General features: G+C 48.9%; 2 protein-coding genes across 3 annotated transcripts in view; both read right to left on the reverse strand.

Annotated features, from left to right (window-relative positions):
- Positions 1 to 11432, reverse strand: part of SGPL1 (sphingosine-1-phosphate lyase 1) — a 30813-nt gene extending 19381 nt beyond the window's left edge. For both annotated transcript variants that reach the window (XR_005954324.1, XM_041427269.1), the window contains exons 1-2: positions 11324 to 11432; positions 1593 to 1758 (exon numbers count right to left, since the gene is read on the reverse strand). Coding sequence is in view for 1 of the 2 variants with exons in the window: in XM_041427269.1 (XP_041283203.1) it covers positions 1593 to 1758; positions 11324 to 11326 (169 nt within the window). In the remaining variant the exon portion in view is untranslated. The remainder of the gene's footprint in view (positions 1 to 1592; positions 1759 to 11323) is intronic.
- A 6637-nt stretch (positions 11433 to 18069) lies between these two features.
- Positions 18070 to 19747, reverse strand: LOC121348069 (killer cell lectin-like receptor subfamily B member 1B allele B). The gene is made up of 6 exons (XM_041427237.1): positions 19663 to 19747; positions 19177 to 19248; positions 18969 to 19100; positions 18619 to 18862; positions 18282 to 18425; positions 18070 to 18193 (listed from the first exon to the last, which is right to left on the reverse strand). The coding sequence occupies exons 1-6, from the start codon at positions 19745 to 19747 to the stop codon at positions 18070 to 18072; spliced, it is 801 nt and encodes a 266-aa protein (XP_041283171.1).
- Between the last annotated feature and the right edge of the window lie 6170 nt (positions 19748 to 25917).

Below are 25917 nucleotides of genomic sequence, written 5' to 3' on the forward strand. Positions count from 1 at the left end.
AATCAGTTATTTGTTTCCTACTACATGGGAATTCACACCCACGTGTGGAATTTTACAGGAAAAAAAGGGATTTCAGGGTTTGCTAAAGGTAAGGAATTAGTAACATCTCCTGCCTCTTCAAAGCAGAGTAGTTACTTAAAACCACTGAGCAGTGTGAAACAGACTCCCAGACCAAGGGACACTTGTGACAATGTCAACCACAACACAACGTGGATTTGCCCTGTTTGATGCACTGGGAGGTGACTCAGGGAAAGGGAATGGACAGAGGGAAGAGCAGAAATTCCACCACAGCACAGACTCAAATGAGAGAGGCCACTGATGACAAGCACTGGAAAACTCCTCAGGTAGCTCCAAAGGCAGGAATGAAATCTGGATGACACAGATGCTTTACAGCCACCAAAATGCCTTCCCAGTCCTACCTACAAACCATCAGTTACAGGAAAAACCAAAAAATAACTAAAAGTTTAGAAATCAACCATTTGAAGACTTTGCAATTTTATCTACACTTTATATACATTTCACTTCATACATACAATTTGAAAAGCTACCAAGGACACTAATTGGCACATTCTGTAGTAAATAGTTGTCAGTGCCCTGGTAAATAACATTTCTGTTGCACATCTCAGTGTGCACACTGTTTTATTAATAATTTTCACAGCGAGAAAAGACTGCAAACTCCTGAAAAATTCTGACAGTCTAATCAGATCTTCAAAGAGCTAGTCCATACTTAAACAAAATACATAGTGCAACAGTACAAATACTAGCTAGGAAGATAACTGTCCTGAACAGAAGTTTCATAGCAATTTGCTCCTTACAGACATTCCCACTGTTCAGCTGCTTCATAAAGAGAAAGGGCTGCTTCAGAAACAGAGACATCAAGTTAAAAACTTGGCCAATTTTCACCAGCTACCACCAGAGTGTAACCCCAAGGCCTGTGGGAACTGAAATGCACCTCAGAGGGCATGGCAGTGACCTCAGGCCATCACACCACCAGGGAAAACTGCAGGTTCTGCAGAATGCAGCTCCACTGAAGAGCTGCCAGTACCAGAAACCACTCAAAACAGGAAGATACTCCGGAAATATATTTAAAAAAAAAAGTTACAAGAAGAAAATTTCCTAACACTATCACATCTTGAATATTTTGAGGATGAAATGTGCCCCCAAGATGGCATCAAGACCACATCTGTTCCCCCAGCAGGAAGGGAAACAACCAGGAGTTATCCAGACACTCTGCAGCAGTGACTAAGCTCACAGGAACCCAGCTCTCCATAAATCTCCCCAGGGTTTGGGCAAGAAGAGAGGGTTGTGACAAGCACATGGTTTAGCCAAAGGAAAAAGGGAGGGAAGGGAAAGGAAAGGGAAGGAGACAAGCACATTCCATGCACCCTCTGACAGAATGGGGGAGCTTCATTTAACAAATTGATTTCATTGACCTTAATTCAGAAGAATTTGGTAAATATTAGGTGACAGCAGAAAGTCTGCTTTCACAAGAGTTTGGCCTTCTTCCACCCTCTTTCCTTCCACTGCCCAGAACAGCCAGGGCCACCTCCCCTCCCTGCAAAGGTAAGAAAACCCCCATGTCCAATACTTACTCTCAGGCTGGCAGAGGAAGCCATGCAGCCACACACTTGCAAGTGTGGAAGAAAAAGTCAACCCAATGAGCTGCCAGGGCTCCAGTCCATCGCAGCGGGCGTTCACAAAGCCTGTCACTTTCTCCCAATACAGCTGGAGGATTTCCTTGTAGGGAGTAATGGCATCCTGGGCAAAGTTGAGAAAAACACAAATGAAAACAAATAGGGTGTCAAAAAGTCAACTGTTGATTAAAAAGGGGCTTTCTGGTATGCAGACCCCATGCTCTCCTTAATTCCTACAAAAATTAGCTTGAGTTCTAGAAGTGTGTGTCCTAGAGATACACTTCAACTGAAATGGGCATCTTCTTTTTCTTCAAATAAGGAAATATTCTATTTGCCTTTCAAAGAAATTAAATTATTACAGCTATTTTTTGGAGTGGTAGACAATCTAAACTTTCTAAATCAGTGCTATGGATCCTAGATGCACCGTTTAGTTCTTTCTAGAAATAGTTTTAAGCAATTAGAACTTTCAGCTGCTTATTTCTGAAAACTGAAGTTTTGTTAGTGAGGGTTGCATTTTTTGGAAGCTGTATTTTGGATCACTGTTTGTGGTACAAATTTAGAGAACAGATAGATAGTGTCAAGCAGTCTGCAAATGTGAGATGAAGATGAAGAAGCAAGTGCCCCAGTCTGCGAGGAATCAGGGGATTTTGGTATCTGAGCTGGCTAAAGCCATTTGTGAGCTGTGGACCTCATTGAAGATCTGTGACATAAAAAGCAGAGGTAGAAGATAGTTTTTATTCCCTTCCACTCTAGAGTCACAGATAAAAACACAAACCTTTAGAGACTTCAGATACTAAGACAGAAGCCCCAAGAGCAGATGAGTTATGTACAGTTCTCTGCACAATCCCAAGAACCACATCTCACCACTGCCCAAGAGATGGAAGTGTGTTGATTTTTTTCCAAGGCATTCTCAGGCGGTGAGTGAAGGTACCACCAAAACAGGTCTATTAAATACCTCGGGCTGGATTTTCAATGAAGATGGAAGCACTCGGCAAGTCCTTAATTTAAAGATCTAATTAGCATGTTACACAGCAAGGGGGGATGGGAGAGGAAAACACTGCTGCCGCCAAAATAACCCCCAGAAAACGGCGATGCAAGCACAATTACAATGTAAAAGCAGGAATTACTGTCGGGACACAGCCCAGGTTCCTAATCAATAGCTTCAAACCAGAAGCTCTTCAAGAGCGTCAGAAAAACTGGCTGTGCACAGGAGAGAAAGGACATTTCCCCCTGAACAGGGGTCTTCCATCCAATTCTCTGGGAAAAGGTTTCTAGAGATAAGATTAAGCAAGAAGAGAGCCCTCTCCCAAATCCCTCTTCCCTTTTGACCAGCCCAGTTTAACTGGGGAGATCTCCAGCCCTTGAGAGCTTCACCCTCCAAGCAACAGGGAAAGTACTTGGGGCTTTTCAAAAGATTGTAACTAAACCTTGGAAGGAAAAAATCCTTGATTCCTGTGCTGTTGGATTTCGGGTGGGAATACAGCGGTTTTTTCAACAAACCACTAAATTAAAAACTGCTAGAACTTCCCTTCTCAGGACCCTTCACCGGTCTCACTTCTGGGTCAAGCCAACAACTGAAGCATCATTTAATTAACTTTTTTTTTTTAAGGGATGTGTTATTCCAATACAGCTGGAGAGGCTATTATCTAAAAAAAGCCAAGGTTTTCCTAATAATCAGAGGAGGAAGGCAGGTTTCCTTACCAAAAAGCAACACCAATGAATACTCACTACATTGGAAAAGCAGTAAAATGCGTATAACATGGCAGAGTTTGAAAGCATTTAAGCATCCCAAACACAAATTCCAGCAGAATTAATGCATCAGTTCCAGCGTTTACCCTTAACAGAGGAGGGTTTTCACCCATGTCCCAGCACAGGCTGAAGGGACAGGGACTGAATTGGGCAAAAGCAGGCAGCACTGAGCTCTGAGAAGGCAATTAGCACCTATTCACTTGGCAAAGGGCAATTTAAAAATACATCAGAGCCACTTCAGCCTCCAAAACAAGGCAGCCACACAAACCACTGTAATTAGGCAATGTCCCAGCTAATGAATGCCCGTCCTCCAAGCCACTCACCACAAAGCCGATTTAACCCCAGAATTCCAGAAGAGCCACCTTTTCCAGCTAACCAGAGGTGCTACTTAAGTTTCAATGAGTTTGCACAATCTTCACTTGCAAAGCCCTGGAAACGAGCCTTTAATCAGCAGCAATGACTTTGGTTCTTTGCCCAGGATGAAATGCCAGGTTATCATTCTGTTTTGGAGCTGCACTTAAAGGAGGGAAATGGAGCCACTAATGGGCTGCTGCCTCAATAGCTGCTCTCAACTCATGGCAAGAAAATGCTGCAGCATCAAATATAAAGTGGGCTGTGCCCTTTTTTTTTTTTTTCCTGAAGATGAAGGACACTAAGCCCTGAATCAAAATGGAACATGACCTTCTTGACAGAAGTCGCTCCAGTCAATGGCCAAGCCAAAGGAAATAAATCTGGCAAGAGAATGACCTCACTCTTGGAGAAAGCTCTGGACAGAAGATCCCAGCTCTCTGCACATTTTGTTGTCACTGAAACCCCTGAGCAGAGACATATGGGAACTCAATTTTGAACAAATGAGAGAAGACTTTCACTATGTTCATAAGACATTGAAGAATTTCTTCCCCTTTCGTGCTTTAAAAAAACCTCAATCTGAAATCAATCCACAAGTGTTAGTTTGACCAGGTAAAGTGCTCTCTGTATTTCCCACTTTCCTTCTTCACTCATTTTATACTTAGATGAGTTTGAAGGATGAGGTTGGTCCATTGAGGAAGATACTAAAAACTGGGATTTAAAAACCCAGTGAAAATTGGTACAGAAGATGAGTTAGCAGTGAATTACAATTTCTCAGCTCTCCGGCTCAGTGTTTCCCAAATGCTCCTTTCCCTGAAAGTATCCAGCAAGACATGAGAGACCTTCACTTTCTGAATTATTCACTTAATCCCACAGAAACCAGAGGGCATTTAGAAGGTTGCACTCAAATGTTTTCATTACACCCACGAACATGCTGGGTTAAAAGGGAGCTTATAAAAAAGAGACAGAGTGACTTTTTACAAGAGCAGGATGACAGGACAAGGGCATGTGGCTTCCCACTGACAGAGGGATGGGTGTCAGGATGTCGGATGGGATGTCAGGAAGGAATCCTTCCCTGTGGGCTGGTGAGGCCCAGGGAAGCTGGGGCTGCCCCTGGATCCCTGGAAGTGTCCAAGCCCAGGTTGGAAGGGCTCAGAACAACCTGGTCAAGTGGAATGTGACTGACACTGGATGATCTTTAAGGTCCCTTTCAACCCAAACCATTCTGGGATTCACCACAATTGCAGTCCCATACCACTTCCTCATTTTACAGGGGGAATAATCAGCCTCTGGGTGACCCAGCCATCAGAATCCTTTGCCCTGCAGCCCTGGAGGTGCTGCTCAGGGTAAAAAATCTGCTTCCCCAGCTGGGTTAAAGATAACAGGCTGACCTGATTTTAAACCTGTCTACAGGACAGAATTTCATGTAAGACAATAAACTGCTTATTTGTGAAGGCATCAAAAAATAAAGATTTCCCTTCCCATTAGAAGAGAGTAGATAAGCTGCTTTTCTTTCTGTAAGAGAACCTTCCCCACACAAAAGCTTCACAAGCCACAAGATTATTTCAGAAGCAGTTTAAAAACCTGACTTATGAGCACACTAAAGAGCAGGGAGGAAAAAAAAGCTCCACTGGAGGATTTGTTTTTAATTCTCAGAGCAGTAAGACAGACCCAGGTATCAGATAAAATACTAATTGCTATCATTAGGACTTGCAGTGCTCATTTGTACTGATATTAATGCACTCAGCTACCTAAGCAGTTTACATATTGAATTTGTAGCTGCACAGATTAGGAATACATCCTCAGTACTTTATTTCTAGAAGTCATTAGCTAGCTGAGCTGGTTCCAAGGATAGCACTTACCCCACTACAAAAGAGCACAAATTAACTGCAGTAATGCTCTTCTGTCCCAGATGACAGAAAAGGGAGGGGGGAGGAATGCCAAAGCTAATGAGAGCACATTTTGCATTTCTGCCAGAACAGCACTTCCTCGGCTGGGTTTCGAGTTTTAGGACACAAAAAAAAAAAGCTTAAAAGAAAAAAGAGAGAGAAACAGAATGGCAATAAACTAGAGAACCTCAGACTTTCCTCACAAGTACCTTCTGTTTCTGCGGAAATTGAAACACTGTCTGAGTTTACCTGTGGGAAAAACAGGAAAGAAAGATTTTACCAGCTGAACCTTCCTTCCTCCAAAAGAAGATTTAAAGTGGGTTCAAAATGGGGCCACAGAATAAAAGTAGCTTTTAAAGGCAAGCTTATGTTATGCAATACCATGAGGCTGACTGTCCAGGGAGGAAGTGCTAAGATCAAAGAATCACAGAAAAGCTTAGGCCAGAAAAGACCTTAAAAGACCATCTTGTTCCAAACTCCTGCCATGGGCAGGGACACCTTCCACTATCCCAGGTGGCTCCAAGCCCCACCCAGTATGGCCTGGGACACTCCCAGGGATCCAGGGACCCCTTCCACTATCCCAGGTGGCTCCAAGCCCCACCCAGTATGGCCTGGGACACTCCCAGGGATCCAGGGACCCCTTCCACTATCCCAGGTGGCTCCAAGCCCCACCCAGTATGGCCTGGGACACTCCCAGGGATCCAGGGACCCCTTCCACTATCCCAGGTGGCTCCAAGCCCCACCCAGCATGGCCTTGGACCCTGCCAGGGATCCATGGGCAGCCACAGCTCCTCTGGGCACCCTGTGTCTCCACTCTCTCAGGGAAGAATTTCTTCCTAATATCCAATCTAAACCTACTCTCTGCCAGTTTATCCTCAGCTTTCACCTGAATCCACATGTATTCCCAAATGAGGGACCCCCTGACCACTTCCCCACACACCCTAAGCTGAACAGCTTCTCTCACGTCCCCAGAGCTGGGGCAGGAGGTGGCTGTCACACAGTAAATCCAGGCCAAGGGAGATGGCTCCAAGAGCCCGAGTTAGGTCAGCTCCGATTACGGGAGCAGGCGGAATACCGGTGCTCACTCTGTAATTAAGGCCTCTGCTCCAACACAACGAGTTCGTCCCGGGAGAAGTTTCCTGACTGAAAACAAACCACACAAATCCATCAAGGACACGGCAGCCTCGCTTATTTATTCTGCTCCTGAGTGGAAGGAAGACTCCAATTAGCCCTGCCTTCGCTGACACCTCGTTGCCTGCACGTGTGCTGGCCACAAACCTGACCGGAGGAGCCAGCCTGGCTCTGAGTCCAGCCTGGACTCTGTGAAAAATGCGTATTTTAGGATTGGCTTTTCACAAATATTAAAATGACTATTATACAGGTTATGTTAGAAAGTTATGCTGTATTAATTTTCTTATGCAGTGGGTTAAATATAGTTTTAGGTTGTAACAATGTTAAAATAGAAACTATGCTGTGTGTACTTTCTTTTAAAGAGAGGACTCCCACCAAGACAGCAGCCACAGGACACCTAAATCTTTCAGAGAAAGAGAATTTATTGTCCCATTATCAGAAGAAACTAACTTCTTCCCACCTCACTCAGCCCTGCAGAGGCTGTCAGGATTCAGAGGAAGAAGTTGACATTGACCAGACAGAATCCTTTGTCTGAATGGAATTTATACATCGTGTAGGAGATGTATGAATACGCAATAAACTATTGCTTTTAAGGGTTAATCCTCTGTTAATTTCGGGCTTATTTTGCCCAGAAAAAGGTACCTGGACCTCAGTAACTCTTTGTTTTTATTGTCTTGTATTGTCCTAATCTCAACTGTTCAAATTTTTATTACTCTAATTACATTACTATTTTTATAACCATTTTATTACTATTAAACTTTTAAAATCTTAAAAACAAGTGACTGGCATTTTTCACAACTCGCAGCCGCCAGCCTGCCCAATTCCTGCTGGAGAGGAAGCGATGGGATTGAGCAAGAGCAGCCCAGCCTCCTCAGAGCGCTGCTGCTGCCTGTGCCTGCGGTGTTTTGATTCTCACCCCAATAATGACTCTGCTCCTCCGGCCCTCCCTGCCAACCCCAGCCTGACAAATACCTTTGCATAAGCAGCAGGCAGGGAATATTTGTTAGTCAGGTCCTAATTACAGCTCAAGGTTTGGACCACGTGCTGCCCAGCAGGACCAGAGGATGTGGGCAGACAGAGCGACACCAGATGCGTGGTCGCTCAGAAATCAAAAATCATGAACTTTCGGGTGTGTGAGCTGAAGTGAAATTAAAAACACATTCAGGCCACACTCTTCTTACCACAGCTCCCCAACACCACCAGTTTCGTCTGCATTGCATTTATTTCCACCACTGCCATACTGAAACTTTTTCTTTTTCTAGAATGACAGCAGTTGGGGGGGGAGGTTTGCCACGTATAATGTCTGCAAAATGAATGTATACATACTGTACCACCAGGCCTGAGAGCTCAAGAGGAGTGGCTAAACAATGGCTAATTATAGCTTCAGCACAAAAACAAACAAGGCAGCAAGTCAGAGTAAGTACAGCAGCATTCTGGCTTCCACTGTGGAGATGGAATGTAAAACTACCAAAACAAAATGGGAAATGACTGATTGGTGGGTCAAAAAAAACCCCCAATTTTACAGGAGCCCAAAAGACTCCAAAAATCAAGTTCAAATTTCATTTAACCCAAAATACACACAAGATGTCATGTTCACTTTGCTCTCTTAGGCAAACCAATTTATAGAAGTTTCTGCACATATCTAGGCACACTCCAGGCAGCACGGACCTCACAAGAGACAGGATCCACCCACTGGTGAGCTCACCGTGGATCTCTGTGGGTCACCAGCTCCAAGAATGTGCAAGGAAACATCCTCTGCTGACACCACAATAATTAGAGTAAAAGAAGTGCCCAGCTCCCTGCATGCTGAGGCTCATCTGGACATATTTCATTCCTCCACGCCTCAGATCCTTGCATACCTTCCAGAGAACAAAATGGGTATTTCTTTGAAATCTTTTGTGAGCACCTGGGTGCCACCAAGAGATACCCACAGCACTGAGAGGTGAAGCCTTGGCAGGAGCTGTCTGAAAGCAGCCCCCAGCATGGCAATTGTTCTGGGAGCAGGCATCCATGAACAAAGGCAGCAGGGAGCCCTGGCACAGCTTCCCAGCAGGGTTATGCAAGCCTGGGACAAAGCCCCCAGTATCAGCACAAACTGAATGCTGCTGTTCTTGCCCTGCTCTTGGGCAAGTCCAACCATAGGGCAGAATCCTCAGAAATTATCTTATCAACAGCAACACGCAGAGTCCTTCGACCCCTGCAATATCCACCACATGCCCTTCCTGATATGGCTCGGATAAATCTTGATGAGCAGAGAGAGGCAAAGAAAACAGAACACAAAGGATCCTGAGGGACTTCTACATGCAGATTTCTAGGAAAAACAATTTTTTTCTTAATACAGAAAACTGTATCACAATCACCACAGCAAACAGACCAGGACACCTGCTGCTACATCATTTGGGGGAATCCTAAATCTCAGCTCATGCTCTAAGGGCAGGACTAAAGCATGTACTAGGCCTGCTAGTACTTGAAAGGAAATGTCTTCCACTGCCTGGGATGCAAAGAATAAAAGCAACGGAACTGTAGAATCACAGACCCATTTGGAAGAGATCTTGAAGATCATGTCATTCCATCCCCCTGCCATGGGCAGGGACACCTTCCACCATCCCAGGTGGCTCCAAGCCCCTCCAGCCTGGCCTGGAACACTTCCAGGGATGGGGCAGCCACAACTTCTCTGGGTTCCCTGTGCCAGCGTCTCATCACCCTCACAGGAAGAAACTATTTCCTCACATCTAACCTAAACCTAACATTCTGTCAGTTGGAGCCATTCCTCCTTGTCTCTTGCAAATAGTCTCTCTCCACATATCTTGTCAGCCCCTTCATGCACTGGAAGGCCACAATTTGGTCACCCCAAAGCCTCTTTTCCCCAGGCTGAACAACCCCATCTCTCCCAGCAGAGCTGGTCCATGTCTCTGCTCATCCTGGTGCCTCCCCTGGGCTCTCTCCAGCAGCTCCAGGACCCTCCTGTGCTGGGCCAGCTCTGCAGGTGGGGTCTCACCTGAGCAGGGGCAGAATCCCCCCCTCCCCTACTGGGGCTCAGCCCAGGGCAGGCCCACCTGCCACCCACAGCACCCCAAGTCCCTCTCAGCAGCTCTGTGGTGGAAGCAGCTGGTGCAGGAGAAGATCAGATGGAGACATCTTTTTATTGGCAAAGTCGTGTATTTAGAAAAAGAGACAAGAAGAACCCCAAAACCCTTACTCAGAAAGGGGCTCCACTTTGAGCAGAGGAGCCACAGCAAGGCTGTGATTGCTGCCACACCAGGCAGACCACACACAGTAAACGCTGGGATTGGGGTTATCTCCAACCTCCAAGCGCTGCTGCACAAACCCCAGGCAGGAAGGGAGCGAGGCAGCACCCCAATAAACCCTCCCCTGCCCAGCGACTCAGACACAACTTCTGAAGGTAGGAAACTCTGAGTAGGGTGGACATGAGCAGAACACAGAAAAAGAAAGATTCTACCCTGTCTAGGTTAGAAAGTTTCCAGTGCTTCACACTGCTTTTTGCTAAGATCACAGGAAGGATGCCAGAGCGAAACCACAGCTTAGGGAAAATGTGTGTGTCAGTGTTTCTCCAGAGGAAAACCTCCTTCCCCGAGTACAAAGCCAACTTCCTAAGCTTTCCAGTAGCCAGGGATCCCGTGCAATAGCTACTGTCTAACCTAGTGACTAAAAGAGCAGACCCGAGCAGGTCTTTCAGGTGCAATAAGCAGCAATTTCCTCCGCAAAGCTTTGTCACAGACGGGACTGGGGTGAGAGCAGCCCGAGCACACAGCAGGGCCCCGGCAGCCCCAGGCCAGCCTGCACAAGCAGCCCAGGATTTGCCCAGTGCCAAATTCTGGCAGCTGAAAGCAAGCCCAGCACGGGCTGTGCGGGCTGTCCCGGGAAGCACACCAGAGCAGGAACAGCACTTGGGAATGCAACAACCAAGCGGGACAAAGGAGCGGCACAAAGATAATGCTGCTTCATTTATCACTCGGCAGCTGTGATTTCAATTCCCCTTGCTGATGGGGGAGGGAAAGAAAAACCCAACCAAACAACCAAGAAACCTAGTGCCCCTTCTACGTTTGAGGAATTGCGAGATTCATGCCGTGCCAATGTGGGCGATATTCCAAGCAATCCCGAAGTTTGCTTCCAGCTCAAAAAAATAACAGCCAATTAGCAAACCGTGTCTCTAAAAAAAACAACAATCAACCAGCGAACACGATTTCTCTCAGCCAGATCAGCACCTCCACCAAAATCACGAGGAAAACATCCCTGTGCCCCACCCAAGTGAAACCAACCGGAGACAGGCGACAACACTCTCTGCCCCGAAACCAGGTAATTGTGGGGAACGAGGGAAGCAGCGTGTGAATAAAAGGATATATTTACGCTCAGGGGAAGGGTATGGGCCCCGGATGGGAGCTAGCGACAGGACCTGACCACAAACCCTCGGCCACGCATCCCCTGAGGCGCGCCCGGGACCCCGCAGCCCGCACCCGGCCCCCCCCCGGACGAGGCCCGGGCCTCGCTGCCTCACAGGCCGCGCCGGGACGCCTCTCTCCGGCCCACAGCGGCCTCGCAGTCCCCGCTCACCATCGCTGCTGCGGCCGCCAGCTCTTTCGCTCCTTCCTCCCTCCTCTTCTCCTTCCCCGCTCCTCCTCCTCCTCCCGCTCCCCGCGGGGTCCCGGCCCGGCCCTGCCCCGCCCCGCTCGCCCCGCCCACAGAGCGGCGAGGCCACGCCCACAGAGCTGTTAGGTCACGCCCCCCGCTGTGGAGGCCACGCCCCAACCATGTCAGGCCACGCCCCCTCAGGGCGAGGCGGCGGCGGGAGCGCAGCGCCCTCACCTGGAGGGAGGCGGTAAAACCTTAAAGGCCGAGGTGGTTTTTTGTTAAAATACCAAAAAAAACCCACAAACAAACAAACAACAACAATAAAAAACAGTTTGTAAGCTCGCCCCGGTTGTTAATTATCTGGGGCTGGAGCTCCTCTGCTTTGGATCCGGCCTGGGAAAGCTCAGGGTGTCCACCTGGAAAAGTCCCCCAGGAGATGGGACCTCAGAGCCCCTGCCAGTGCCTGAACGGGCTGCAGGTGAGCTGGAGAGGGATTTGGGACACGGGGGAATGGTTAGCTGGGATATTAGGAAGAAATCCTTCCCTGACAGGGTGGGCAGGCCTTGGCACAGGGTGCCCAGAGCAGCTGTGGCTGCCCCTGGATCCCTGGCAGTGCCCAAGGCCAGGCTGGATGAGGCTTGGAGCCACCTGGGATGGTGGAAGGTGTCCCTGCCCACAGCAGGCAGTGGGGACATGGCAATCCTTAATGACCATTCTAAGCCAAATCATTTTGTGATATCTTTAGAGGAGAGTTTGTGTTCTGTGCAATACATAAGGCAGGAACTACTGGCCATTACGGCATTATCCAGCCTGTTCCTCCTGCTAATCCATGGATCAAAATCTACTCCATTCTGGGTGGATCAGGCGGGACCCCTCACTGCCCACACCCATGGCTGACAACCACTTACAGCACCAGGATCCCAAAACCAGTTTATTTGGGGGCTGCAGACTCGTGAGGCTATTCCATAAAACTTAACCATGGGAAGAGTGCCAGCAGCCAAACTGCCCAGGTGTTCCGGAGAGTTTTAAGAGGTTAAAGGTGTCTGTGTCCCCTGGCGTTAATTCTGACCTCATGAAATGAATGCAGTAAGCAGAATATTGTCTGGGACCAGCACAGTGGTTTCTAAACATCCAGGGCAAACCTGACAAGCACCCCAAGGCATTTAGGTTGTGAAAAGGAACTTTTTGAAGCAGTTATGTTGCAGAATAGTTGCAAGGGGGAAAAGTCAGCAAGAAAAGGAAGGGAAAACTTTTCACATCAGTAATTCCCTGTGTGGTGACAGCAGAGCTTCAGCTGGGGCTGTGTTTTGAGGGCAAACAAAACACTCTGGTTGCCAGTAAGTGTGAACTCGACAGACAGCACAGCAGCATCAGCTCCTGGCATTTGGAATTTGCTGCCTTGCAGGTGCTGTTTGTCTGCTGTCACCGTGCCACCCGAGCTGTCACCTCTCAGGAGGTGACACCTGCAGACAGGGCTTTTGTCACTGCCCTCCTGGGATGGTTTTTAGAGCTGTGCCAAGACATCAGATGCTCTTTTTAGCAGAAAAAGGAGCAAACAGGTCTGTTAGTGACCCAATACCAGTGTCACAAAGCTGGTCTCCTTCCCAGGTGCTTGCCAAGACAGAAAATATCTGCCCAAGAGAACCTCAAAGGAGCTGGGTTTCCCCACTATAAAAACCTCTGCAAACTCCAGTGAGCCCAGCCTTCAATAAAAACAGCCTTAAACCCCACATTTATGCATTCTAAGTGACATCTTGCTCTTGAGGGGGTGAGAGGAACTCTTGTTTGTTCCTCCAGCCCTGAGAAGTCTCTTCAGGTGCATCACTAATCCTCACACACACCTTCACCTAACGCCGGGAAAGAAAGAGCTTGGCGTGTTTAATGTGGCTGAAAAGCACAGGCAGAAGGGAATATCTTGCTATGAATATCTGGGTGGAGAGGAAAAGCCACACCAGGGAGGGAGAGGAGCCATTTGAGTGAGGGGACAATGGTGGCACAAGAGCAAATGGGGGCAGGTTGGCCCTGAACCCATTTCCATCTTAATTTGGTCTATTGCACAGCCCAGGTAGAAACTGGTTTCCCCACTATTCAGATAAATTTTAAAAATACCAGAGTAGCTTGGCTTCTCCTCACAGGTGGCAGGATTGGTGCTGGGACTGTGCCAGAGTGAGTCCCAGAGAAGGGAGCTGCTTTTCCCAGGAGAGGCCAAGCATCGCCTGGCCAGCATCGCCCATGCTAAAACTTACACCTCCTTTAAAGGACAGCTTGGAAGGGGGCTGGAGAGAGAAAAATCCAAATTATTCATGGTTTTGCAGTGCTACAAGGTCCTCTGGGGGGTTGGCATTACCCTGGGCATTGGTTACATATTTATGAGAGAGAAACTGTCACGGAGACCGATCAGTTCGTGTTCTGATGCAAAAGTCAAGTCTGAAAGCAGTCAAATTTGAAAAAGAGGGCTTTTTCCTCTTTCTACAAAGAAATGGAAAGGGGAATTATAGCTACTTTCTGGATGGAGCAAACCCCTGTTTCTTCCCCTTCCTTGCTTGGGCCAACTCCCACTTTCAGCCAGGGGTGCGTGTCTGTGAAGGATGGCTCTTTTCTGGGAAGGGTGTCACTCAAAATACCTTGGGGACAGCCTGGGGTGGCCCCTGGGAAGCCAAGGCCAGCGAGAGCTGTCCCTCTTTTTGTCTGGGAGCAATCCTCCAACATCCCTGGGCTGTCTGGGAGGGTCCTGGAAGGTGCTAAGGCACCCCAGAATGTCCCAGAGGGGTCTGGGGAGGGGCTACCATGGGGGTCCCTGGGGTTTCGGAGATCCTGAGAGGTCCAAGGAGGGTCCTGGAATTTCCTGGGGAGTCCTAGAGAGGGTCCCATGGGGACCTTCCAGGATCCACCCCCAGGAACCCCCATGGAACCCACCCAGAGCCTGCCCCTGGACCCCCGGGACCGCCTGGGAGTGCCCAGGAAGGAGGGGACATGCCCTGGAGGGGGGATTTGGGATGGAGGGAGGGGACTTTGAGATGGAGAGGGGTATTATTATTATTATTATTATTATTATTATTATTATAGTAGTTTTTGTTTTATTATACTATAATGTATAATGTTCTCTTTATTATATTATAACTAATACAATAACATTATTACCATATATTGTAATTTTTATTATAGTATTATATTTTTATTCGTTTCATTAATTATACTATATAATATTAAATAATAATAATAATAATAATAATAATAATAATAATAATAATAAACAACTGCCAGCAACTGATGCCTTGAGGGGCTACATGGAACAGCAGCTAGACAGAGTTAAAGAATAAGCTGGGGATTTATTAAAAGTCCCCAAAGGATACACCTTGGGTAGCACAAAAGCCTGGCCACGGCCACACTCAAGATGTAGAACATGTCACAAATTTTCAGACTTCTATAAAGGCTTTGGTCCATTTCCATACTGGGGTTCATTGTCCAGTTCCAGCTCCAGGTGATGCAGTCCCACCCTCCCAGTTTGCTCCCCTCCATTCTCTGCTGTTTGCACTTTTTGGGCCTGAGGCTGCGGCGGTGTCCTCAGCTCTGGGGCTGGAAAAGGATTGTTCTGTCCAGCTAAACTGTGAAGAGACCTTTCTGATGCTTTGTATGAAGTGCAGAGTCACACACTACAGCAGCACAGTGCTGGGGAGAACACTTCATGTGAGGGGACACGAGGAGGCTTGACTCCATTTCAGAGGGCTGATTTATCATCTTACGATATATTAAAATACTACATAAAAACTATACTAAAAGAACAGAGAGAGAAGAATGATCAGAAGGCTTGAAAGAACAAGAATAGAATAGAATGCATAACAAAATCTTGTGACTGCCCACAGCCTCAGGCGGCTGTGATTGATCATCGATTGGAAACAATCCATTCACCTCCCTACCCTGTTCCTTCTCCCTCGGGAATCACCCCGGGATGGGCTCCAAGAGATGCCAAGCATCACCCGGGGAGCAGCCACTACCCCGTGCAGCTGTAACCTTCCCGACCTGTTGTAACTCCTGTGCAGGTGCCGCTACAACTCCGATACACCTCCCTGCAGCCACGGCCGGGCTCTGCTGCTGCCCAAGGTGTATCCTTTATCCTCTGAGGGCTTTTAATAAACCCCTGCTTTATTCTTTAACTCTGTCTAGCTGCTCTTCCATGTAGCCTCTCAAGGCATCAGTTGCTGGTATATTTGTTATTATTATTATTATTATTCTATATAAATAAATAATAATATTATATTGATATTCATATTCATTATAGTACTAGTAATATATTATTAATAGATCAATACTATATTAATAATGTGTTAAAATATTAATATTATGTTAATATTTACATCAATAGTAAATTTTAATTATTAATTAATAGTAGTATTGATATTGATATTGTTAAATATAGTAATAGTAATAATAATTAGTCGCTGGGCTTTATTATTACTGTTATCGATATCACTATTATTATGGTTGTTATTGTTATTATTATTACTATTTTATGACATAGTATAAACATTATTATAAATATTATTGTAATACATATAATAATAATATATAATAATATAATAATGTTATTATATTATAATATATAATAATTATAATAATTATAATAATCATAATAATTACTATATTTATATTAGTATTAATTACAGTTATATCAATATATTATGTGTATATTAATTGTATATTAATAACGTGTTATATTATTAAGATTATGTTAATATTTACATCAATAGCCAATCTTAATTATTAAGTAATATTAATATTGATATTGATATTATTAAATATAGTAATAGTAATAATATTTAGTCGTAGGTTTTTATTATTATTATTACTATTCTTTATTTAATGATAATGATAATGATAATGATAATGATAATGATAATGATGGTGATGATAATAATCCCAGCTTCCTGCCCACAGGGTCCCCAGCCATGTCCCCATCCCTCCAAACCCTTCTGGAACCCCCAACCCCCACAGTGACACCCCGGACTCTTCCAGGACTGCTCCCCTCTGCGACCCCCACCCAGTCTGGGGCCACGCCCGCACCCCAAAGATCGGGGGGCCCAGGGGACCCCCCAGTCCCTGCACCCTGCCGGGGTGGGGATGTCCCCGCCGAGCCCCGCTTGTCCCTTCCCTCGCTGTCCTCGTCCTCCGTGCGACACCAGAGCCGAGGGGACACAGGATGGGGACTCGGGGGGGGTGGCGCTGCCGTGGGGACACGGGGGAGGGGACAGGAAGCCAAAGCATCTCTGCCCGCTGGGGCTGGCCGGTGTGGCGAGAGCTGGCAGCGGCACCGGAGCTTCCTGCCCCCTCCACAGCCCGACAGCGACCGGGGGGAGTCACCCGGGGAGGGGACCCAGGGCTGGGGACAGTGAGGGATTGTTTTCCCCGCTCTGGTTTCCTCTCCAGACGGAGGAAAATCGGCATACGGGGCTGCTGCCCAAGGGGGAAAGGACAAGGAGCTAGTAAGGGAGGGGAAAAAAACACTCAGCCCCCCTAAAATGGGAAAAATAAGAGATCAGAGTGCTCGTCCTGATCTCGGAGAGGTGAGAGGCAATAAATTGCCGCTGAAAGAGCCATAAAAACGTCGGGAATTGATCCATGAGGTGGATCAAATGAAATGGAGGGGATAACCCTCCAAATGTGGGGACCTCTCCAAAAGGTGGGGAGACCCTCTGGAAAAAGGTGGGAATCCCCCAAAAAAGGTTGCGGACACCTCAAACTGGGGACCCCCACGCCAAAAGCAGCAGTGTTGTCCCACATAACATCCCTCGGGACTGGGCTCCAGGGAGGGCAGCAGATGGGAAAATCCTCGGACTTGGCCCCCCAGAGGGGTCTGGAAAAGAACATTTAATTAATTTTCGGTCGGGTTCTGGAATTTTTTAAGGATTTGGGGGCGGGGGGGTTGGTATCTTCCAGTGAGAGTTTTTGGGTGTGCCAAGGTGAGGATGGAGTCAGAGCTCGGGGGAATGGTGACAGTCTGGGGTTAAATTAATTAAAATGTAAGGGATTTTAAGGAATCCACAAAATGGATCAACTGATACATTTCCAGATGTGTCGGAACACGGACACTTCGTTTTGCAGAGCTCACGGCCCGCCTTTCCCAGCCCTGTGCGAGGAGTGGCACCACCTCCGAGAGGAGAGCCCTGGGGCCTCGCTTCTCCTCCCCGCTAATTAGGAGGCGTTTATTAAGCTAATTAATCACTGTTTGGTTGTCCTTGAGCTGCCTTGGTCCTCTGCACGGGCCAGCACGGGCTCAGAGGCTGCGGGTGCCGAAGGAGGGATAACGCCTCCTAAAATTGGGAATATCCGAGGATTGCTCCCAGACAAAAGCTGCCAGGACCGGCGGCTGTGGCTGGCCTTGGACACGGGGGACACGAGAGGGACACGGGGACATGGGCAGGGACACTGCGGACCATCACTCTCAAGTTCCCCCCCTCCGGCTGAATCTCGGATCATCCCGGCGCCAAAACACCCCTTAAAAATAAAATGCCACGTTTCTCCTTCCCTCTCCCCAATGTTCGCCCCAAAAGTGCAATTCCCCAAGTTATTTTTAGGTTTTATTCTGTTTTTTAGGTCGATTTCTCTCCTACATCGCCCGCCTCGGGAGACTTTCACCGGCTGCGGCTCTGCCCATCCCCGGGGGATGCTGGATCCGCGGGAATTGGGATTTTTTTCCTGCATTAACGCTGTTTTTAGGGTGCAATGGAAGCTCAGATCAGGACAGACTCTTTCTGGCAGATCCACTGCAGCCTCGTGTCGCAGCTCTGAGGTCTGATCCCATTCCCCTTGAGCGTTCCACAGGCTCCAGGTCGCTTCTCGAGGTCCAGCTGGAAGCTGCGGGTGGCAGGAAAGAGCCCGTGTCACCCCCGGGGGTCCCTGGGGGACACTGGGGTGCCCTCCCAGCGCTCCCCCCGGCGCTCACCGGTCCTGGTCGAGCTCGGAGCCGTTCTCCCACGTCCAGCCCGTCCCGGCCGCAGGCACCGAGAGGCCGATCCAGAAGTGCCGTGTGGGATTCCGCAGGCTTTCATTCAGGAATTCCTGGCCCGGGAAAGGAGAAGTGATGGCGCTGTTTTGGTCACACCAAAACTGGCTCTGTCCTGGATGAGGACAGAGCCACTTTTGGGGTGACCAAAACAGCGCCATCACTTCTTTCCCGGGCCGGAGCTTCCCACCCGTGTCCCCCACACTCAGCCACAGGCACCCGGGGGGGCTTGGACACAGCGGGGGGGCTGAGTCCAGGATTTTGGGAAGCCCCTCACCCTTCCATGGGTGCCTCCAGCCCCTTCGGCAGCACCAGCCCCCCGGGTGCAGCCATATCCCACATCCCCAGCTCCATCACTCCCTTCACCAGCTCATCCTGGTCCCAGGGCACCAGCAGCGCGGAGCCCCGATCCCTGCAGTCCTCCCGGCTCCTGTTCCAAGGGTTCATCCCGTCGGAAATCCAGTAGCACTTGGCCCCGAGCAGCCTCCAGCCCACGGCGCACAGCCGGCACCCCTCGCTCTCTGCGGGCACACGGGCGGGTCCCGGGCGCTGAGCAGGGACCGGAGGGCATCTCCTGCCTCTCTTTATCGGGGGGAAGCTCAAAGGAGCCCCCGGGGGGTGAGTTACCTCGGGGCGGGCACAGGACCCTCCGCATCTCCCTGAGGATGCCATCCCAGCTCGAACGGGCAGCTCCCGGCGAGGCGCTCTCGTAACCTGCGGTCCCCTGGGACTGCCACTGCTGTGCCACACACCAGGACACTGCGAGAGGGGGATCAGGGAAATGGGGGTGGGGTCGGAAGGGGTGCCCGGAGCCCCCGCCGCCCCTCAAACTCACGGCAGAGCACGAGGGACAGCGCCAGGGCGGCCGTCAGGGCCACGAGGAGGCGGCGGGGACAGCGGGAGGATCCTGCGGGGACCCTCTGGATTCTGGAAAGCTAGATCCTGCTGCTGGGGAAAGGATATGGAAAAAAAGAGCGGGTTCGCGAGCACCTGTCGCCTCCCCGAACCCCGAGAGCCCAAGGCAGGAAGTCCTGGGGCAAAGCAACTCAGTGAGACCCTCCTGTAGAGGAGCACGAAGAGTTGGGTGACCCCAAAAACCCCCTCTGCTCCATCTTTTGGGGTCACAGCTCGGGGGGATGGGACAGCAGACAACCACAGCATCAAGAAAAGGCCCCCAGACCCTCCTCCCTCGAGCTGTGCCTCAGTTTCCCCACCCTGGGCAGCTCTTGGCGACTCCTGGGTGCCTTCAGCCCGCACCCGCTCCCCTCCAGTTCCTCTCCCCCAAAGATCGGGGGGCCCAGCGGACACGACCCCCCAGTACCTGCACCCTCCCGAGGTGGGGACCTCCCCGCCGAGCCCCGCTTGTCCCCTCGCTCTAAGATCACGTAGCCGTCCTCGTCCTCCATGCGACGGCAGAGCCGAGGGGACACAGGATGGGGACTCGGGGGTGGTGGCGCTGCCTTGGGGACACGGGGAAGGGGACAGGAAGCCAAAGCATCTCTGCCCGCTGGGGCTGGCCGGTGTGGCGAGAGCTGGCAGCGGCACCGGAGCTTCCTGCCCCCTCCACAGCCCGACAGCGACCGGGGGGAGTCACCCCGGGGAGGGGACCCAGGGCTGGGGACAGTGGGGGATTGCCTCCAGACAAAGGAAAATCGGCATACGGGGGAAAGGACAAGGAGCTACTGCTAGAGAAAAGACCCCCTCAGCCCCCTAAAATGGAAAAAATAAAAGATCAAAATATTCGTCCTGATCTCTAAGCGATCGGACCCCATCCCGCGGGGCACTCGGAAGTCGCTGCCGCCGGACTCAGCTGATCCCTGGGGATGGCAAAGGCCGCCAGGCACCGAGCGATGCCTGTGGACCCGGCAGCTGCAGCTCTGCCAGTGACAGGGGCGTACCTTTGTGGCATTTTACACCATTCTCTGTGTTTTACTTGTCACACCTCCCAGCCTTTCCCGTGCCGCTCTTTCAGCGCCACGACGGTCTCGGTGCAGCTCTTCCAGTGACACGGAGACCCTCCCGGGGCGCGGCGCTTCTACCGCACTTCATTCTGCTCTGTTTCATTTCGTTCCCACCCGGTGCGTTCCTCACTCGGGGCCGTGGGCCGGCTCCCCCAGCTCCCCGGGACCTCCCCGCTGCCCTCCGGAGGTCGGACACCGCTGCCGGCCTAAGCTCCGTCTTCCCAATGGGATTCGCCCCCCCCGGAGCTTCTCCCGCTCCTTCCCGGCACTAAATGGAGCTTCCCCCCACCCTCCGACGGGCAGCAGCCCCAGGAGTGAGCAGTGAGGAGGGGGAAGTGCCCCCAGTCCCTCCCCAGTGCCCCCAAAAAGGGGGGTTACGAGGAGAAAAGGGATTTAAATTGAGGGGAACGATGCCTTTTCCGTAATTGTCTGGGTTTGAACTTCAAAGGATCCCACTTCACCTACTATTTGCAGGAAGGAAAACACACCTTCTTCATGATTTTGAATGTGTCACTTGACTGGGAATCAGTTTTCCATTATTTCCATGTTTAAATGGAAAGAGAAAACATTTATCATGCTGTTCCATGGGTTTGAATTGAGGAAAAGAGCCCCATTTTCATCATCTCAAGGTTCAAACTGAGGGCAAACACTGCTGTCCTGATCTTAAAGGGCTTCCATTGAGAGGAACCTCTTGATGTGCCACTGTAAGGTCCTACTGTAATATGCAGATCACTTCCAGAATGACACATGAAGTGCCCCCTTCTTCCACTCCCCCGTTATTTTCAGCAAAAAAGCCTTCCCAGGACCCTGAGCTGCATCACCACCCCTTACTGTGGTGTCTTTAGAAAACAATTAAACTCAGCAATCAGAACGTTCATGCATTCATAAAAACACTGTATGGTCAGTGGGCCAAGGGCTTTAGAGATGGATTTCCTAAGCCCTTTCATGTTTCTTTCTGGGGGTAGCAGTTCTCCCGTCAACCTCCAGCCTGGCCCTTTAAGCCTCCAGGCTGCAAATCCCAGTCTCCAGCTAAAAGGATGGAAAAGCTGCTTCCCCCCTTCCCCCTTCAGGGCCTTTTCTTTTGAAAGGAACTGTCTTCTGTCCTGTGATGGGAAGAGAAAGATCTCCAAAAGAGAGAGCAGCTCTCTGAGCATCCCCCTCCCGTATCAGGACAAAGTGGCAATTCCTGCACCCCTCAATGCTTCTGGCTGCTCTTTTTCCTCCAGCTTTCCTCCCCTCCCGCCGGCCTTTGGCGAACCTCAGCTGATTTCCAAACCCTCCGTGGCTGCTGGGGGTTGGCACAAAGGTTTAATTATTTGCCTTCTCTCGGCTAAGGCGGGGACAGGGAGAAGGTCGGGCCCCTCTCTCCCACCCCGCTCCCTTCCCGGCTCCCGGAGCCCACCATGGATCCACAGGCGGTCTGGGGATGCTTTTGCCTGCTTTGCTTTTCCCTCCTGAGAGCAGCAAAAGGTAAGAGAGGCTTTGGGCTGGTTCAGGTCCAGGGACTCGACAGGGTCTGGATGCCCAGAGAGGTGAGATGCTCATCCCAGCACTTCTCCTCCCAGTCTGCAGCCAAGCAGGGAACAGGGACTGGCAATCTGTCAGGGCATTTGGGGAGGGTCGGCTCATCACCAGGGGGGGCGACAGGACAACACCTGAGCTCCAGTCAAGGTGTAGGGAAGTGATCTCCACCAGTGGAGGGCAGAGAAGAACTTGAATGACAAAACTTTGGGAGGGGCTGAGGGTATAAAATGCAGAGCATCCATTTTGTAAACGAGCATGTAGCTGTAGTCACAGACACCCCCATCACTGTAATTTTTCCTTATTAATTTTTAGGGGTTTTTTTTATTAAGTCTGTTGTTGTATTTTTTGTTAATGTTTAATAAACCTTTACAATTTTAAAAGTAAAGATCGTTTCTCACATGTTCCAAGGTGTCATAGATAGATTATGAGATGATTGGCTCTTGCAATTAAGGGATGACTATTGTGTGAATATTAAGAGAAGTTTTAGTAATGTATAGTTATGTTATCACAGTTTAGATGTCCTCAGGTAGTGGTGGCTGGTGCCGGTGGGGGCTGCTCTCGGGACAAGCCGAGTGCATGGGTTCCCCAGGAGAGGCTGCAGGAGAGGGCAAGCAGGGTTTCATAGGGCCGCCGCAGTGGTTCGCCTGACCCACGGGCACGGACGAGGCCAGGAGCAGAGTTTGCGTAAACCAGCGTTTGCAGCCGCGCCGGATGCGGCGAGTTTCTGGTACGCGCTGACCCGGTGAGGATGGGCGAGGACCAGCGGAGGCGCAGTGCCAAGATTGGCGCAGTACACGGCGTTGCTGACGGTCAGAGACCAGCTGAGGTGCACAGGCTGGTCGGGGTGCGGGGTCCACCACGGCCCGCCTGTGGAGCCGTGAGATCAGGGCGCCACGTGGGTGATGGTGCCCAGGGAGGGCCACATGGGTGATGGCGCCCAGAGGTGGCAGAGAGCCACGTGGGTGATGACACCCAGAGGTGGCAGAGAGCCACGTGGGTGATGGCACCCAGAGGTGGCAGAGAGCCACGTGGGTGATGGCGCCCAGAGGTGGCGGAGGGCCGTGGGCAGCGGGAGGGCTGCTGGCAGCGACTTTTGCCAAATGTGCGGGGTTTCCAGGCCAGGGACCGTGTGGGCCCGCATGGGTGGTAGCAAGCCAGGAGTGTCCAGCACGGTGGCTTTCAGCTGTTCCGACCCAGCCGGCGGTGACCGCGGCCATCAGACACACTGGAGCCCAGGGATGCCAGTGGCGATGGGCTGCGCATGTAGACCAAGGCATACACGTGTTGTGTGCATCATTACGTGCATGTGTGTTAAATTACCCCCCTGTCAGGTATGACTAAGTTGGTGTACAGCCCTCTGTGTGTGCACAGGCTCTGCAACTGTGAGCATAGCCCTGTATAAGAGACGTGTTAATGACATTACACATCTTAGTGTGCACAGATTTATACACTTGTGATAATGTACACAGCCTCTACATAGAAGGAAGTCTCATGTTTGTGAGCACGTGTGCACTGGTAGAGACTGTATGTAAGTGAGTGTCTCTGTGGCACACGTGTGCTAGCGTGTGCAAGTAGAGCGTGCACAGCTCCGTGGGTGTGTGCAGGTGTGTGCTGCTAACAAGTACCTCTGTATGCCAAGGTTCTATAGCAGTAAACAAATACCTGTGTGTGTGTACTAGTCCTGCACTCACCCCTACATGCAGACATGGGCTGAGCACGCCCAGAAACACGGCTCTGGAGGTACAGCTCTGTGCATCTAGCTGCTGTCTCGCCTAAGAGTGTTTGTGTGCATCAGTGTGTATCTATCACTACTGAGCTCCACTGACCAGAGGAGCCCCCAGCTCCCTGTGTACAATACCTAAAGTTCAGCTTCGTTTATAACAGATACAAAGCAACACATTCCAGCTGCGTTTATTTATATTCTTACCTCATGCCTTAATTTTGCTGTAGACTTGTTAAAATGTAAAAATGTGTGAACTCATTCTCATATATAGACAGGCTAACACTACTCCCGTTACTGTACTTTGTGAAAGACACGTGAAAGCCTCACAACTAGTCTAAGTACTTTATATAACTGTTTAAGTAACATTTTGAACAGAGAATTTAAATTGTATATAATTAATACTATTGTCCTGTGAAAATTACAACTACCTGTTATGGGGAGGAACAGTGAAAAACATTAAAATTGTTCAATTAAACCTGAAATATAGTGAGAACAAGAGGGCAAGACCAGGCTGGCCCCTGTACTCGCCAGAGAGAAGATTGTAACAACCCTGCTGTAGGCAGCAACTCTGTAGGCATGGGAGGTCGGAGTAAAAGCCATACTGGACCCTCTGTTCACAACCTACACCAATCATTTGACTTCAAACCCTTTTCCACTGTCCTCGCCCACATCAACAGAAGCTATTAAAACTTAGTTAATTACTCGAGGGAAATAACTTACAAAAAAGAAAAGGGGGGCTTGTTATAGATGGATAATGAGATCATCAGCTCTTACAATTAAGGGATGAATATCACAAAAAGGTTTAGTGATGTATGTTGTAGTATGTATGCAGTTATTGATATTATTGTAGTTGGTATTACCTCTGTTCTCCCCATAGTTCCCTTTTCTACCTCTCCACCCTGTATTATTGCCATCAGACAGCAGGGCTTGTCTAGGACAGGTAGAAGAAGGTGTGCCCATGTGCACCTTGCATGGGCCACTAACTTGACCTCCAATCCAGTTACAAGAACGCAGTCTCCACCCATAAATGGCAAGGAAGAGCTGACTGACAGACTTTGGGAGAGACCAGAGCTGGCTGATGCAATCCCCCAGGGGTATAAAAGCCTGAGCACCCATCCTGAAGAAGAACTGGCTACGTGGTATCTACAAATGCAGTTCCCAGCACTGTGAATTTTTCCTTATTTAGTCCTTTTGTTGTATTTTTGTTAAGGTTTAATAAATGTTTAAAGATTTTTTTAAAGTGAGCAGTCGTTCCTCACACAGCCTCAGCAGTCAGGGCATTTGGGGAGGGTCGGCTCCTCACCAGGAGGGCGACAGGACAACACCTGAGCTCCAGTCAAGGTGTAGGGAAGTGATCTCCACCAGTGGAGGGCAGAGGAGGAGCTGAGTGACAAAACTCTGGGAGGGGCTGAGGGTATAAAAGGCAGAGCATCCACTTGGTAAACGAGCACGTGGATGATAGTCACAGACACCCTGAACGCTGTAATTTCTCCTTATTCAGGCTGTTGTTGTATTTTTTTGTTAATGTTTAATAAAACTTGAACATTTTAAAAGTGAGGATCATTTCCCACATCTTCCAATAACAGTCCAAAAGTGTCACCTTCAGGCCACTTTGTGATGATTTCCAAGAGCTCAGGGCAATTTGGATTTCCCAACTGAGCCTGTTGTAGAATGTTATAAATACCAAATATAGCTATTAGCTTTCACATTTATGTACTAAATTTTGTTTTCAAGTTATTGATCACAAAAATCCTGATATAGTACACATTGTAATTACTGCTTTTGATACAGTATAATCTGTCAGTTTATGTATGCACTGTACAGCTTTTATAAAGAGCGGTGTAATAGACACCATCTTAGAGTGTAGCATAATAGAGACTGTGAAATGTTGAAATTACTTTTTCATGAAACTAACTCAGAAAATGGTGTAAAAAAATTTTTCCCATATTCAGGGACTTTCTTATCAAAAAGATAAGTTCACGCAAATAGAAACCAGAGAACAAAAAAAACCTATTTACTGATCCTCATTATCAGGGAGTGAAAATACAAAAAGATAGAACCACAAGATAAAATAAAATGTATTTCTTTAATTGAGAAGATGGCACAAAGACAAGGCAAAGGTTAAAACCAACCAAAACAACGTATAAAATCAAACGAATATTTGAATATGCATAAAATATTATGAAAATGCATATAGGCCTATAATCTAACAGTATACACAGAACACAGTTTAAGTTAACTGTGTGCAAACAGACAAGCACCCAAATATGGGATTTTGTCTGTTAATAAACTTCTATAAAAATTTTAGTGTGATATCTTTCTTACATATAAAGAGGGCAATGCACTGGCTCCAGGCAGCATCGGAGGC

The sequence above is a fragment of the Onychostruthus taczanowskii genome, unplaced genomic scaffold, assembly GCF_017590055.1.
Source record: "Onychostruthus taczanowskii isolate IOZ18803 unplaced genomic scaffold, ASM1759005v1 scaffold98, whole genome shotgun sequence".
NCBI classification, from domain to species: Eukaryota; Metazoa; Chordata; class Aves; order Passeriformes; family Passeridae; genus Onychostruthus; species Onychostruthus taczanowskii.